Genomic DNA, 18,121 nt, shown 5'->3' with positions numbered 1-18,121 from the left:
CTCTGCTTCTGTTTCTTCACCTCCCAACGCCCTGAGATTTTAATTACGTATTTTGATTTAGAGCAAGAGAACTTAATCTGCTACTGCTGCAAAAATCACTGCACAGCAATTACCGATACTGGTGGAAATGTGCCCCTTCCATTGGATATGTCTGTGTGGAATATAGATGAGGACCGCTGTTTTGTATTCTATAGTAGTATTTGTTTTTACTACTGAATTCTCGGCTCCTTAAAGGCAAGAGGAGAGTCTTTCTTCTGTCTTTCACACTCTGTTCCAGTTTATGTTTAGTCTTGTTATGTAGTAACTCTCAGTTCTCAAGCTCAGGTGCCCTCAACGGCCAAATACACAACACAAATGTGAGAGCAAAGAGGATGGTGGGGGCTGAGTGCTAGAACCAGAGTAGCAGTACCTACCCTAAAGCCATTCACATGGGGTGGGGCGAGTGGGAGTCAGGGGAGGGAGAGAGAGGAGTGAGAGTGATTGATAGGGGAAGAGACCAAATAAAATGCATATACCATTACCACCTGCCCCACCCCCTGGGGACGTCTACACACCACCTGCCATCACTTCTGAGAAAATGGTGGAGGTTGCCATTTTAATATATAAAGTTTACTTTTATTACTAGGAGCCTAAGGTTCATCTGATGTGACTTACATTAAGGAATCAAGTATTATGGATTATACTGTGACCAGCAAATGATGTTCATAAGCAATACAGATCTCTAACAGCTTTGACAATAACCCTCTAATGGAAACTAAAATTAAAAATTTTAATATTTCAATGAAGTAGCATATGACCTACTTAAAAAGCCCTTTATTGCAACTTATTGACATAGCTGGAGGAAAATAAGAAGTGTATTAATATATAACATTGGCTTATTTGTTCGCCCAATTAGTAAAATATTAGGAGTTTAATAACGTTAAAACTGTGAATGTGATCTGGTATTAAATAAAATGTCATTTACTGTTATAGTTAAATTAAGTTAATAAAAGAGTAAATGATCCTGAATTTACAAAAATAAATAATATTTATGTTAGTAAAAAGTCTGTATGTTGTGATAAATCTTGTTTCATAAATGCTAACTTATAAAACATGGCTTCGCATTTTAAAAATTTTACAAACAATGCTTATTAGGAAAGTACATTCCACACCAGTTCTTCAGTTCATAATTTTTTCTAGTTGTTCAGTTTAAGTTTTTAAAATGTTACATTGGAAAATTAATTGACACATTTTAAGATAAATTAACATATAATTTAGAAAAGTCTACCATATGTGGGATACAGAAATTTAGAGAAAATCTTAATTTCAGCTCCAAATTTCAATTTTTTTTTAACTTTCTATGCAACGCATGTACCCCCGCATGCATTTCAGGGCACAAACCTCCACTGGCAGTGAGAGGCACTATTAAATTTTCATAGGTAATAAACCAGAGATGACAACTGGGACATGCTTGGTGCTTTTGGAACTGTTCGCTGATGAACAAATAACTGAATGAGTAAGTAATAAATGAACGATTTCTACGCTTTGATTATTAACTAGTCTTCCTTTTGATGGCAAACTATCCTCCAGTCAGTTGTTAAAATACATAGCTGTTTGGGAGTTTTGAGATATACCTGTCTGATACATTTTATACTTTACATAATGTTCCACCTGTCCTTTCTTACATATTGAAGGCACAAATATGTCTCTCATATATTCATCCAATATTTTTCTCATTTACAGCTAGACACTACTTGTTTTTCTTTTCCAGAGTTTATTAATTACTTATAAATCACTCTTCATCTGTAGGATGAAACAGATTTACAGTGTTACAAAACTAATGTTGGCCGCAAAAGTCAATACCTTGCCTACACTCTATAAGCTATTTATGTAAAAAATTGATGGTAGTCATTATAACCCAATTTGTATCATAAATAAAGGGATAAAAAATTGAACGGTTAAAAAGAAATTATTGGCAGCGGAAGGTACCACTGATAGGGCCTAGAAAATTAAAGTAAATTTATTTTATGAAAGCAGTGAGATACATATGATGGAAAAAGAATAAAGCTTTACGCGTCAGTGAGCCTGTGTGCTAGCTCAATACTGACATTATATTAATCAGAGTTTTTGGTTGTAAACAACAGAGAGCAAATATGGGTTTTAACCATGAAAGGAACTTTTTTTGGAAGGGAGTGGTTAGCTCATAGAGTTAAATGGAATGCTGGAAACCACAGATTTCAAAATGGTTAGGAACCTAAGACAGCTACTCGGCAAAATCATGCCATTGGAATAGTGGCTAGGATCATTCTGTTGCTGATACTGGACCCCACACTGACCATACTGACACTATTGGCACTGAAACCACACGTGGGTGCTGCACTGTGGCTGTGGTTATAGTTGGTTTTTAACTGCCCTTAATTCTTTGGGTCACTTGCTCTAGATTCACAGTCCCAGATGATGTCTTCCTGAGTCACATGTTGATGCTCTGAGGCCTGGAACCAGAGAGAGCAAGCAAGTAACGAGTGTTCTGGTTCTGCTGCGGGGGGGGAAGACCCTACCTCTAACCAAAAGATAATAGGAAGACAGAGTCTCCAAAACTGGAAGCATGAATTGTATGTATGTTTAAGTGAAATTTGTATGTATCAAAATGACTAATAAACACTAAAACCATTAAAAAGCTGTGTGATCTAAGAGGGCACATGATTCAACTTCTCTGGATATAATTTTCTTTTATTTTTAATTAATCAATTAATTTATTTGGCTGCATTGGGTCTTAGTTGCGGCCTGTGGGATCTTTCATTGTGGCGTGAGGGCTTCTCTAGTTGCGGCGCGCTTGCTTGTCTCTAGTTGTGGCGCACGGGCTCCAGAGTGCACAGGCTCAGTAGTTGCGGTGCGTGAGCTTAGTTGCCCTGCGGCACGTGGGATCTTAATTCCCTGACCAGGGATCGAACCCGCATCCCCTGCATTGGAAGGTGGATTCTTAACCACTGGACCACCAGGGAAGTCCTTGGATATAATTTTCAAACCTGCAAAATAAAGACGGGATATCCATAATGTCTGCCTTAAAGCAGCATAGGTTTTAAGTTCACTTGGAAAGATAATGCAAGCACACTGTGCAAACAACAACAACAATCAGTGAGAATCTGGACCACTGGGGGTGAAATGATAGAGTACTGGTAAAGAAAATGTTTACACTGTTTGATAACTAATGATATCAGAGATGAGTAACTTGGAGGCTAGTCAGCTCTTTACCTGCATGATGTATACAATTCACCACTTCCATGAACACCATAATGACAGCTAGATGTTATTACTTTTAAGGCAAATTTTCACAAGAGTGATGAAAAGGACAAGAGCTTTTGGGAGGAGCAGGAAATAGAGTCTGTGACAAAACATAGCAATCTTTCAGGTTATTTACAACAGAAAGTGGGGTAAACTACATTGTGGAGTTTGGGGAAAAACACTCTACAGAAATTCTCTTGAAAACAAAGCCAGCTACATAGTGATTGAAGAGAAATGTACCTCATATAAGATACCTTTATATGTTTCATAATTTTTCATACCTTTCAATATAGTTTACATCTGTAAGAAAAAAATTACTACTTTTCAGATGCCTTAACAAATCCAAAGGTTAGAATCATCATAGAAGTACTCAAGTATTTTTCAGAATATTTTTATTTTAGCAAATTTTGCCTTGAGACATAACAGGCTCTCCCATAATTCTTTTGATAATTAACACTTTTATAGCACCTTTTATCTAAGACCACTTCAGTATCACTATAATTTTTCCCTATCCATTTGTTCATAATTTAGTTAAGGTATCTAAGCAAATATGTAATATTGAAAGGGCTTAAACCTCAGTGGACTAGAATTTTTAAAAAGCTGTGTTTCATTGATTAAAATTAAAAAAAAGATTGTAGAACCGCACTATCACCAACTCTTTGTGCTTAGGAAGTCACTTTTTCTCTCCCCTTTTCAATGTTCTCCTATGACAATGAGGGAGTGTCCTAAATGATTTCTAAGGTTACTTTCATCTCCGAATCTATGTGATTTCATCATACCACTCCTTACTTCATCAAGTTACAAACTCGCACTGTGTGCATAAGTAGTATTGAGTTGATTTTTCTTGACATATTTAACTCTCCTGTTAAGAAGTTGTAGCTGACAATGGAAAGTTAAATGTGTAAGAAACACAAATGTCCATGTATCTATTCGGATATGTGCTCTCTCACTCTCTCTCTCAAAGAGAATTATAGATATAGGTAGATAGATCTCTGTGTCTATTACATGTGTGTTCTTAAATTATGATAACATAATTTATTCTATGGATATTTATATTTGTACTATTATAATTCCTGATGTAAGTCTCTCATCTAAAAACCTTAGAGGCATGTTTTGGAATTTATAATCTGAAAAGTAATATAATGCATATACCATGTTTTATATAACACCCCCAGAAGGATTTGGACAGCAACCCATACTCAAATATTCTACAAATATTTCTACATTCAAATATTTCTATGTTGAAATGTATTTACTATTCACAAATAAACATTGCAGTTGAATTTTTACCATATGCATGTATTATACTTAAATAAAATCAAAATACTATTAAAAAAAAGAAAAGCAGATATTGTGTTCAGAAAATAAAACCTTGATGTTTAAAAAAAGAAAAAAAAACAAATTTCAAGAGCTTCATGTCAAGTTCATGCCTAGTTTGCCAAATTAGTTCAGATCAGGTCAAGTTTGGCCATCAAATGAATTAGAAAACAAAACCTTTAGTTTTAAGCGATTTTTGGATTTTATGTATGTGCATAATGGATTTTGAACATCACTGTTGTGGCCTCTCCCGTTGCGGAGCACAGGCTCCAGACGCGCAGACTCAGCGGCCATGGCTCACGGGCCCAGCCGCTCCGCTGCATGTGGGATCTTCCCGGACCGGGGCACGAACCCGCGTCCCCTGCATCGGCAGGTGGGTTCTCAACCACTGCGCCACCAGGGAAGCCCAAGGCCCTCTTTTTACAAACAGTTTTTGGGTTTGCTTCTGTTCCAACTAGATGTTCTGCACTGAAGCTTAATGGCGTCTACAGACCACATCCCTTGCTGGGCACAGTTACTTAGCCCACCTGGGGACATTTACCTTCAGCTATGACAATCATATTTTTCCTTGGGACTTTTAAATTCCAGCAAAAAGACATGAGTGCATCTGTCACTTTCTCTCTGGTGGCAGAGGTTTAAGAACCATCAGGAGCCATGTTTCTTGGCGTGCGGGAAAAGTTTGGCCACACAGAGAGAAAATGAAGGGAGCCTATATGGAGATACAAGGGTGAGAACTGGAGAGTGCCCTGTCAACGTTGCAGTCTCTGATTCTTGTTCCTGAAGCATCCCATTTGCAACCCTCTCCTTTCCAACAGTTTTGTGGTTCCCATGGCTTTAACAAACTAGTGTACGTTCATTCACCTTTAGTAGTTTGAGCTGGGTTTTAATTCTTTTCATCTGAAAGACCCCTAACCAAGAATGGAAATATCTTTGTTGAGCTGCAGATGTTCATTTTGATATTTGAGGCTTTCCATTTGTCTTGAGTCCTACAGAGTAACCCAGGTGCCCATTAATACCTCCATCTCTAAAGGGTAAGCCTGTTTAATCAGAGGTAATGCTGTGGCAGCAACTTAACCCAGAAATCTCCTTTGCTTAACACAACAGAAGTTTGTTTCATGTTTACTGTACCTCTAAGTCAGTTTGCAGAGAGCTCTGCCTCATGTGGTCACCCATGGGCCAGGCTGACAGAGGTTCCACCATCTTTTACTTGCACCATCTGGGGAAGGTGGCCCCCTGGTCACTGTGAAGAGGAGGAGAGGACTGAGGGATCAAGCACATGCTCTGAAATGCTTGTGTCAGGAGTGACACACACCACTTCTGTGCACAGCCTTTTGTACAGAAAGAGTCAGTGACTCTACTGACGCACCTGAGGGCTCCTGGTGCTGAGAAATGGAGAGCGGAGTGCACGGGTTATTCTGTGAACTGCAGCCACACTGTCATGTTGGAATCCAATAAAATCTAGACTTAAGTTTAAGAGGTATCAAACTTAACAGTTTTAATGGACAAAACTTTTTTCTTGGAAAATAATTAATCGATGGAGGCCAAAGGAAAAGAGATTGTCTGAGAGCAGCCTCTGTAGGGGACTGTGTGCCAGCTTTCTGTCAGTAAAGGCTTCTGATTGGAATTCTGGGTTCTGCACGTTGTTTCTCTTCTCTGACTGTGAAGACACCTTTCTGTCCAATTCAGTCATTTCCTACAGATCTTCTGATCAAGATTTAAGTGATAGATGAAGGGAACTGGGGAAGGTCAGCGGGAGAGTAGGTTATAGAAACATTTCCAGGAGAATTCCTTTCTCCTTTAATCACTAGTTTTACTTTCACTCAAGCATGTTAATGTAGATGTTCTTAAATCAGGGGTATATTTATTTTGAACCTTTTAACACTGCAAATCAGCTAGCCGAGTTTCATATTCTAAAAGAACAAGGTAAATACATGACACTAGTGAGTAGAAAATATTAATCTCTTACATGCTTTAGTTTAAATAGTTATAGGAAAGTGCTCTCCTATTAAAATACATTAGCCTATAGCAAACCATTAAAAAATTCTAATGAATCCTTTTCTTCCCAAAGAAAACTATTTAAGCATTCAATCAGTTTATATAATGGATTAAAATAGAACATCATTTTGGTGGCACAATTTCAAAACAGAAGGAATTAGAGACATTCAGATACTGAACATTCAACACAAGCTATGATTTCAGCAGGGAGTCTTATTTGACCTTTCTTCATTCTAATTCCATCAATTTCAAATTTCATTAACAGCAATGGGACACAAAAAATTTCAACAGTGATGCTTTACAAAACCCTGCAAGTTTTGAATAATATTGGTCTTTGTCATCATTTTATTTCCAAGTGTATGTGTTTATATTCTTTTGCTGAGGAATGACTCAGTATTTCTCCCAGTGGGCATTGAAGAATTAAGTTTTAAAAGACAATGAGTAGTCAGTTTCACTGTGTATAGCTGAAATAATCTGATTTAACTTGGTTATGTGTAAAAATTGGGGTAAGACTAAGAGAATTACCTAATTACCTTTTGAGGAGACTAAGATGAATTAACTAACCTTCTGAATCATCTGCTGAAATAATTAGATTTTCAAGAATAAGAAGTTATTATTTTCATGTAAATTAAAGGTGTTTTCAGAGTAGTTAGAACTAACACAGGACGTTATACACACACACCCCCGCCCACCACACCCATCCATACATGCATAAAGTGATGTTTTGTGTTTCAGTGTATATTGTCCGTGAATTGTGTAAATGGCAAGCCGTATGGTTTGTTCAGTAAAATTAGTATTTTAGAGTGGTAAGGGACAGAAGTAGGGACAAAAGAAACCAATGCAAGTTCCCAGCTTCAAAACAGTAGGTGTGCTACAAGTGATTATCAGTGTAGACTCTTCAGTACTGCTAGATGGTGGTGGTTAGCTCCATGTATTAGGACTTGAATAGTTACACAAACTACAGTTGGGTAAGAGGTCAGAAATATTTTCAACACTGTGAAGGAGCAAACTGGCAGAAGCCTGGCAGCAGGATGAGGGCAGTACCTTTTATTCACTTCGTGGGAATTAGGAGGTTAGGGTTGCTCTGTGGTCAGTAGGTTATCAGATTATCGGAGGTTATAAAACAAAGTCTCAGATTATCAGAGGTTGCAGAAATGCCTTGTTTCAGAGAAAGGAGAGAAAAAGAGTCTCACTAATAAGATTATTATTATTATTATTATTTCTGGATAAAAAATCCTCAAAGGGTGCTACTACTGAAAAATTAAATCATTAGGCAAACACACCCTGGTCTGTGATGTTGAGAATAGAGATTGAATAGAATAGAGTGCTACTCCCTTTCCTCATAATCCATTTCTCTCATGCCTCCTCACAGAAGCCCACTGATTTTGCATTATGTTTAGTTTCTTAAAAGTCTCCCAGAATCTCTATTTCTACTGTCTTCTATTCCCCTGTTAAAGGAAACCTCTTCAATTCCCATTTATTCAGTTTATTACATTCCAGGAGCTGGGCTAAACACATTAATGTATTTAATATTATCTGGTTAAAACAATTTGTGATAACAGGAATTGACACTATTTTTTTCTTCACCATGAAACATATCTGTGGGCAATATCCTAGGAGGGAGATGTATAGAGATTTTTAGTGGAAATATTTAGTGGCATTTAATACCCCTCACTCTTTCTTTCTAACAAACAAAAAACAACAAAACAGTTCAAAACTTACTACTTCCTTATTATATTTCTATATTACATTTTTTGTGATTATAACTGCAACTGTCATAATCATAAAAGAGAGCAATGTAAGACCTCTGGAGCTCAAATTCAGGAAAAATGGAAAACAAATTTATAGTAATCATTCATATGTATATAGGGGAAACGTTTGACATCTTATTTAAGTGAACTTACTGGACACTAAAATCCAAAGTCCTTAGGAGGCTACATTCTGAAACACTGACTCATAACATTAAAAAATTATTAGACTTTCTAGAATGATGACTTCCCCATGAGAAGATGCCTCTTGCAAAGGATGTCCTTCATCCCTCTGCAAGACAGAAGAGGAAACACAAGAAGAAGTGCCTGGTGCAGAGCCCCAATTCCTACTTCATGAATGTGAAATGGCCAGGATGCTATAAAATCACCACTGTCTTTAGCCATGCACGAACAGCAGTTTTGTGTGTTGGCTGCTCTACTGTCCTCTGCCAGCCTGCAAGAGGAAAAGCAAGGCTTACAGGAGGATGCTTCTTCAGACAGAAGCAGCATTAAAAGTACCCTGAATCAAGATGAATGGGAAACCATCCCATAAACACATTTTGAATACAAAAGCATCATTAAAGATGAGAAAAACTTTAGATTCTTCAGCAATTTGGACAGGTGTTCATAAAGGTAAACCCTTTGAAGATGTCTGCCTTAATGGACAATGTTCTTGAAAAAAAAGTAAAGTTGGTAAATTTTAATTCTGATGAATTCGGGAAGCACAGTGAGAATTCAGTGTTGTGGGAGGTGATAATGACACTGCATGCAGCCAGCTTATAAGACACTTAACAGCTCTGATTAGCAGTAGAATAGCCTGGCCAGAGCATTAAGTCATCTACATGAATTTTTAAAACATAAAAACCAAAAAGAAAATAAAAACCAAGAAGTATTTAAAGTGCTTGGCAGCAACTGAAGTAACTTATATGTAAACCATGCTAGAGATTTCAAGATATAGAGGAAGAGAGATAACAGTGGAGACATGGTACCTCCTGGCTGCTAATGGAGGATGTCCAGTATCCACAACAACAAAAACCGTCCCTGGGTACATTCTTGTGAACATTTCTGACTATTATCTACCACTAGGGAAAAAGGAAGACCAGGTATTTGCCTTCTGAGAACTCTGGCAGATGAATGGCAGACATTGGGCTACACTCAGCCAATCATAAGCATCCTCCTGGTATGTATTTAGTCTGGATGTATCATTTAAAAACAGAGATAGTTTAAAATCTATTCTGCAAGTGGCAGCAGGAACAGCACCCTCTTGGCTCCAATAGGGTAGTGGGAGTGGGAGCAAAGGAGCCAAGAGCAGTTTAAAAACACAGTCTTTGTGACGTCATCTTGAGTGTGGTTCTAACCACCAGGCTTCCCTTGATTTCTGAACATTTTCAAGCCCAAATCACCCTCATACCCATTGATTCTCTGAGCCACCCTTCATCTATCCATTAAGGTTATTTTTGGCTCAGGATATACAGGGCCATTTTCTATTTTTTGTCATCCGGAATCTTGACTGCAGCCCATGTACAATAGCCAGATACCACAGTGGATACAAATTGTCCCAGCTTCCACTGTGAGCCAGATTTCAACCATATGATTCTTTATCATTGTGAGATTCTTAAAGTTTATACCATAAATTTACTGTTTGCAGTCTGGAAGAGAGCACATAGTGATATTTAACAAATACCTCTTGAATGAAAGAGTGAAGTAGGCATTTTATGCATAATTCAGTGGAATTTTGAGCCTCACAGATTCAAAAACCTAAAGCTATTTTATAGAATACACTAAAGCCAGTAACAGGAAGCTATAGAGAGAATTACTTGATCACGTTTTTGTGAAAATTGAGCACAGGCAGGGGTGTTAATGGTGCAATGGTGGTATGCAAATATATGCCACATGCTTTACTAAAAACTCAATTCTAATGATTTTTTTTAACATCTTTATTGGAGTATAATTGTTTTACATTGTTGTGTTAGTTGCTGCTGTATAACAAAGTGAATCAGCTATATGTATACATATATCCCCATATCCCCTCCCTCTTGTGTCTCCCTCCCACCCTCCCTATCCCACCCCTCTAGGTGGTCAGGAAGCACCGAGTTCATCTCCCTGTGCTATGCGGCTGCTTCCCACTAGCTAGCTATTTTACATTTGGTAGTGTATATATGTCAATGCCACTCTTTGTAATAAACATTAAAGAACATTCAACTTAATTTGCTGAAGTAGATATAAATAATTTATAAAGATAATGTCATTCAACAGAAGACTGAAAATGTATAAGAGTGAAACGTGAAGTCTTTGGCCAAAACATATCCACTACTTTGTAACGGTCAGTGTACCAGAATCCTGGCTGATTAAGCAATGTGACTGCCATCCATCAAGGCTTCAAAAAGACTAGTGATTTTCATTTTCTAATCTTGCAACCTGGTGGACTAAAACAAGTTGTCAGTGTACACCCTTTGAAGAGAAAATAATAAAATGTGAGAATGGTGAGTGAATATTTTTCCATCATTTATTTAAAGAATTTAGTAAAGCAATAAGATTAGTAACTGAATGACGCTGCCCACGTGGTGCTTTTAAAATAATGTTTAATACAGTAGTCTCTTTTTAGAACACATTACTTTGAGAATTTCTTGCTTGGAGAGATAAACTGTGTGTTCTTAATTATCCTGAAACAAGTATAGTTAAAAATAGATTTTCCCATAATAGTTTTACCTCCAAGGGAATGATATTTCATGTCTTTGTAGACATCTAAGAAGATACAATATAGGTATATTTAAAATTCAATTGCATAGACACCAGCATCCTTCTAAGAACGATAGATGAGTTTGGGAGACTGGAGAATTGGCCTTCATAAAATCTCACTATGGTTGTGGCTGAGTTATTTATTTATAAAATGGGAAAATGCATTAATCATAAATGATAGCTTTTTAGAATACAGAGCAGAGTCTAGAACTATGATTATCATGTGTTTCCCACAAGATCTAACTGATATGCCATGTTGAGACGGTAACTTCTGTCCTTGAGACACTTCATTTGGCTCTTTTCACTGCTCTCTAGAAGGAAATAAAGCTCCTTACCCTGCTTTGAGTTTGCTGTAATATGGCGTGTGATAATTTGGCATCATAGTTTATTGCTTCAGGTAAACTCATAGCATGAAAATAGGAAACTATTTATTGAGTGCTAACCACATGCGAGATCAGATGTACTAGTTCTGGATTTCTATTGTTTGCCCCTATACATTGAACTGCTGGTGGTCTGTGAACTTGCATTGTAAGTTCAGTTTTGCCCTTGGAAGCTGCCTGTTCTCTCAGTACCTATTCTGCTATCGATTGCTGCCTGTTTTCTCAGACTTAGCTCCATGTTCTGTGGATATGTCCCAAATCACTTTCTCATTTAGATCAGGCTTCAGTCTGGAATATGGAAATTTACATTTGAACAGTACATTATAAAAGAAACAAAATTCTAATTGCCTCCCTGGGAAATCTCACTGAAGGAGGTATTGGGAAGATACTTAACAATTTTTGTAATCCTCTGATGGATTAGTTAATGATGATTTAATTCTAATAATTATCGATAATGACACTGGTGAGAGAGGTGATTAAATTAGGACTAGATTAAAGTGTTTTTCACTGGTTTAAAAACAGTGCTTTATGTCACTTTGACTGATTGTACAACTTTCATTCACATACGGGGAGGCCAAGAGTTGTTAGTGCGTACATTCAAGTGCTTGTCAATAAAAGAGTAATACCTCCTAGCATTCATACTACTCTGACAGTGTATTTATATATATTCCTGATATCAGCTTTAGTAATGAATACAACTTGAAATAAATTTAATGACAATTAAAAAACTTTCCACAGGTGCCAGCTTATTAATTAAAAGATTTTCATCTGCAGTGTACTCTCCTTCAAGATATATGGAAATATGCCTTTAATTTGCTTTAACACTGGTTGATTAATGCTAGAAGGTTTACATTGAGAATTTTTATGAATGACCTGATTTCACAGCATGTTTAGTGAATTGTGTTTTATCCATTACTCCATCATATGATATGAAATTTTAGTGCTGGTAGTCTATATGTTTCTTGAAAGATTAGATGATTAATTTTCTTTTTTTAATAAGAAGACGCTTATGTATGTATGTATGTATTTATTTTTGTTTTGAGGGGTTTTTTTGGCTACACCTTGCAGCATGCGGGATCTTAGTTCCCAGCATGCGGGATCTTAGTTCCCTGACCAGGAACTAAGTCCCCTTCGTTAGGAGCGCCGAGTCTTAACCACTGGACTGCCAGGGAAGTCCCAGGTAATTTATTCCTGTAGAAAGAATATGCACTTAGGTTAGAATTCTGGCTTTGCTTCATTTGATGTTGTGCAGGTTACTTAATTCCTCTAAAGCTTTGGTTTACTTATCTGCAAAATGGGACGAATGATGTCTATTTCATAGACTTCCTCCCTCCTCACATCCAATCCATTTTGAGCCCTGTAATTTCTTTCTGTAAAATACTTAAAAAGCATAATATTTCTGAGATATAAACCAATGTATTTTCTTCCTTGGTAATCTCTAGTCCCTGGTTGCCCATAGGTTTACATCAAGAACCACCCCTGGTGGACCTTCACTGGAGAGTTATTTTCATGTTATGGAGAAGATAATCTTTACATCTGAGTTCACAGGACCATGAGGCTTCCTACCACTAAGAATAAGGACCAGATGATGTAAGATAAATTTAGATCACATGGGAAGAAAAATAGGAAAGCTTGTTCCTTTTGCTGCTTTAGAATGCAAGTAAAGAGAAGCAAGCAGCCAAGTTACATGTATTTCCTGTTTAAAATCCTAGAAGTGGAGAGGGAAAGGCAGCAGGTGCTTGGGTCTCCAATCATAAACTTCGGAGAAGACTGCAGCTGCCTGGGGTAGACCAGCATCAACGGTGGCGACCCAAGCAAAGTAGGAAAGTGGTATCGCTAAATGCTTAAGAGAAGAGAGGGTCAAAAGTAGCCATCCCAGATTTGCCTGGCAGGATGTAGAAGTTTCTACCTGCTTTGCGGCATATGGCATGATATATGCATTCAGCAGCAGTGTACTTGTATCAAGTCCCCCATGACTGAGCATGAGGTGTCCCCCTACAGAAGCTGAGGGCTGGGCAGCTTTGGAAGGAGCTGTTGGAGGACGTGGTTGATCTTAGAAGGTCCACCAATGCCACCAAGTGAAGATTAGGCCAAATCAGCAAAAACAAACAAAAATGCCCCCCCACCCCGATTCTAACAGTTATATCAGGAACAGAGAAGCCAGGAAAACTCCCAGTGATCGGGTGGTAAAGGGAAATCACCAAAAAGAAAGAGAAAACCCATTGTACAGCCGTGAGCATGCCCCCTCTACTCTCAATGAGAGTGTTTAAGCATCCGTCTTCACTAAAGTCACATTCTCCTATAATATCTTACATAATTTTAAAGCTTTACTATTTATTCCTGTCTTTAATCCAGAATGATTTGTTATATGTGTGTACCCATAGGAGGTGTAGTCAGGATCTAACTTTACCATTTTCCATGGAGATAACTTCTCGTCAAGGAGCCATTTATTAAAAAGGTGTTTCTCTCCACATTGAATTGTAATACCACTGCTGTCAAACAGTATTTCTCTCTCTAAATGTCTATTTATCTATCTTATCATCTATCTACCTATCTATCTATCTATGGATTCCAATCTACTCCAATGTTTTATTTGCCCATCCCTATATAACTCAATACACCATGTTTATTTATTTATTGCCACAGTTTTAAAATTAATCTTCGTATCTGGGAGGGAATGAGCCTTAACTTTGTTCTTTTCTTCAAAATTGAAAAATGTCGCTTCTTGGCAGTTTTTTATAAATTTTAGGGTCAGTTTCTCTAATTCTGTGAGAAACTTTGCTAAGATTTTGATTGAAATTGATGTAAATTTATAGTTAAATTCAGAGACAAAGGGCATATTTGCAATGAGTGTCCTCCATCCAACAACAAACAATCTCATGCTGTTTTTTTTCTGGTCTGCTAAAGTCTCTCAGCAATATTTTGTGAATGTCTAAAGGACAGCTCACACCTCTTTTGTTGGACATTTCTGGGTACGTTATTATTTTGTTGCTATTGTAAAGGGGTGTTTTATCTCCCCACTTATTCTTTCAAATCAGTTATTTCTGGTATAAAGGGATGTTATTGATTTTGTAGACTGCTATAACCCCAGCATCTTTGCAGCAGTTTCCTTAGTCCTCAAACTTTCCAAATACAGTTTTATGTTTTCCTTACCAGTTTTAATATTAATAGGAGTTTAGACAGATGGTTCTTTATTATATTCCTAATTTTATGTGAATATTTTAAAATGCTTCCATTAAGTATTGTGTTTACTTTTCATTTTTGATAGCTATTCTTTATCAAGTTAAGGGGTTTAACTTCTTTTCTAAGCATACTTTTATTCAATAGACATTTTTTTTCAGTGTTTTTTTTTTCTTTTATTGAGATTGGTACATGGTTTTCCTTTTTTAACCTATTAAATTAAATGTTACTTTAGTAGATATTCTTGTGTTGAATCATACTCGGGTGACAATATTACTTTATCCTCTTTTTACATTCCCATTTCAACAATTACCAATGTATTTGTTGGTATGATTGTTTGTTGTTTTTTTTTACCTTGTTTCAGGTCCTCCCATTTCTCAGTGTTTGACCTTGTCCTCAACCCCTTCCCCACTTGAATATTTACATGTGCATCTCTTCCTTCTCTCAACACTCCTTCTTATCTTAAAGTAAAAGGTGTCCTTCTAGAGCATGGACTTGAGGATATGGGGAGGGGGAGGGTAAGCTGGGACGAAGTGAGAGAGTGGCATGGACATATATACACTACCAAACGTAGGGTGGATAGCTAGTGGGAAGCAGCCGCATGGCACAGGGAGGTCACCTAGGTGGTTTGTGACCACCTAGAGGGGTGGGAGGGAGACGCAAGAGGGAAGAGATATGGGAACATATGTATATGTATAACTGATTCACTTTGTTGTAAAGCAGAAACTAACACACCATTGTAAAGCAATTATACTCCAATAAAGATGTTAAAAAAAAAAAAAGGTGTCCTTAACACTCACTCTTCCCCATTCTCTCTGTTTCACCATCTTTCCATCTTCTTCAGTTACTTAATCCTGTTTCATTTCTGATGTACAGCTTCTTCTTTTCTACTACTTCCATATTCTCTGCTTCCAAAGGTGCTTATGCTCCTGTTCCCTGCAATTCCTTCGATCTGCATTTACACCCAAGATGGTCCACCCTTTTCTTTATTTGACATCAGATTTGTTTGTTTGTATGTTTGTTTTGCCCCAGTGTGTGGCTTGGGGGATCTTAGTTCCCTCATCAGGGATCGAACCTGGGCCCTCGGCAGTCCCAACTGCTGGACTGCCGGGGAATTCCCTGACATCAGATATATTGGAGGGATAGAAAAGGCTTGGTGCTCAGGACCTCAGCTCCCCCACCCCACCATTGTTCTCAAACTGCACTAAGTTTATCTGTGACCTAATTACTAAGTCAATTAACCTGTTTTCATCCTTCATTCAATTGAATCTTCTTGATGCATCTAACATGGCCTGCTGTCTTCTTGATATAGTTGTCTTCATTAGTTTCTGTGACACTGTTTTTCTTTGATTTTCTTTCTATATACCGGATCATTATTGCTGTAGCTTTTTTCCTTGCTGTCTCCCCTCTAAATGTTAATGAATTTGTACATAGGAAAAAAACTAAAGGCATCTTTTGAAACATTAAAGGTCTGTTGATTACATAAGTTTCACTGATGATTGGAAAGTCTAATGTGGTTTTTGAATGCCTCTAAATTATAAATAAATTATATGATCAAATTAATATTATCAAAATTTTATTTTTTTGCATTAGAGGTATTTTCTCTCTTTTGTCTCTGTAATGATTGGGCATATCATACATGAGAATGTCAAAAAGTGAACATCTTCTGGTTAAAATACTTACATTTGGGATGGGAATTAAATATATGTTCTTTTTCAACATTAAACCATATCTAGGATAAAAAATTACTGCAGTCAAGTTTTTTTTTTTAAATCGAAATATGACTAACATCTCTTTTGAAATATTCTTAAAGTTGTCTTTAATTTTTTCCCATGGTTTAACATTGCTAATTAAGTCTACAAAAATCTGTACATAATACATACTGATGCATAAAGAAAATGCATCAGCTTACCAGATTGTTCTATGATGGCTTAGATTATCAAACATTTGCAAGTTAAATTCAATATTACTGTAAAAATTTAAAGAATTGGTGGAGATTAACATAATTTATCTGTTCTGTTAATGAATAACCAAAATTTTAAAGTTCTTCAAGCTATTTTATATGCTTATTAGGGTAGTTTTAATTATTCATTTTTATTTAAAAATTAAATGATGTTAAGCATACAGTGTTTGATGAATATAAAAATATATACTATTGAATTATAAATCATTTTCCCCTCTGGCTTCCAACTTGAAATGCCAAGCATTTCACTGATCTTCATAGTTCACGTAATATAGAACCATTTATGGTCCCTGTGCTGCCACATGGAAAATAGCAATACTCGTCAACCATTTAAGCTTCATAAAGCCAAAAGGCGTTATTTCATTTGTGAGATTCTTTTGTAATAAATACTGATCAACTCTCCTCTCTTATTTTTCTTTGTGACTTTACATGATGTTAGGCAGTTAGCACTCACCATGGAGGGTGTTTATTGGGTTTCTCCATGGCAGGAGACCACAAGCTCAGTGAGGGTGGCAGCACATCTTTCTTGTTTGCCATTATATTCTCAGCATTTAACGTAATGCATGGTTAGCATGAATGAATGCATTTATTTTCAAACTTTTGTTTCTATGCTTTTGAATATAGTTATTAATTAAAAATGAGCCACCCCTATGTCTTTATCACTGCTTGGTCCCTAGGGCGTCAGAAGAATATTAAAACATGTTGCCTCTTGTCAAAGGCCTTCAGCATAACTGGAGATACAGATTGATGAATATGGATCGGTATAAGACATTATATAATTAAGATCCTACTTGAATTTCACAAAGTATAAATCATGTAGATATTCATTAATGAGGGCCTTCTACAGAGAACTAGGTCATGGAGGTGATAGCAGAATGAAGCATAGAGATGAAATATGTGCAAGAAATGGAGGAACTTTGGTTTCTGCATGAATGGAGCAAGACATTGAAGGCTTGAGGAAGAAAAAATCATAAAGCATTGGAGGGGCAAAAGGACCCAGGTCTCATTAAAAAAAGAAAAGTGTGTTTGGAAATCGGGTAGTATTTGTATCTTGATAATAAAGGATTCTGACAGGCAGGTAAAGTACTTTTTACCTTCGAGAGAAAAAAATATAGGGATCTAATGAATATTTGTGAGGAAAAGAATAAGCTGATGGTATATTGCAGTACCTAAGGTAAAATAAATCAGATAAATTGAAGTACAATGTGAAATTCAGTGAGTGAAGACCTGGGATTTAGGTAGAGACAGCAGGAATTAAAAGAAGAAAAAGATGGGGTGATTGACTTCAGATAGGTAAATGAAAAAGAGGTGAACCAAGCTGTCTAATTTGGGTAAAGAAATGAACTGGGCTTCTGTAGTTACAGATAGGAAAATTGAGAGATGAAGGTGAAGTTTTGACACATGAAATTTGAGATGGTAGCCAGATAGTTACATGGAAATGTCCCCCAAAATAAGGAAACTACTTAAACTATATTATACAAAATAATTTCCTAGGCCCACCTACCTGCATACATATTCACACTATTTTATTCTCTTTA

The 18,121-nt window shown here is 36.8% G+C and overlaps 2 protein-coding genes across 2 annotated transcripts in view; both read left to right on the top strand.

Annotated features, from left to right (window-relative positions):
* Positions 1-18,121, top strand: part of RALYL (RALY RNA binding protein like) — an 875,975-nt gene that overhangs the window by 179,256 nt on the left and 678,598 nt on the right. The window lies entirely within an intron of this gene.
* Positions 8,583-8,834, top strand: LOC102977927 (40S ribosomal protein S27-like). The gene has a single exon (XM_024126996.1). It carries the CDS (start codon positions 8,583-8,585, stop codon positions 8,832-8,834), a length of 252 nt encoding a protein of 83 aa, XP_023982764.1.

Source organism: Physeter macrocephalus, chromosome 15 (genome assembly GCF_002837175.3).
Source record: "Physeter macrocephalus isolate SW-GA chromosome 15, ASM283717v5, whole genome shotgun sequence".
NCBI lineage: Eukaryota > Metazoa > Chordata > Mammalia > Artiodactyla > Physeteridae > Physeter > Physeter macrocephalus.
Note: the sequence above shows the minus strand (reverse complement) of the source record. Positions and strands in the feature narration are given on the sequence as shown.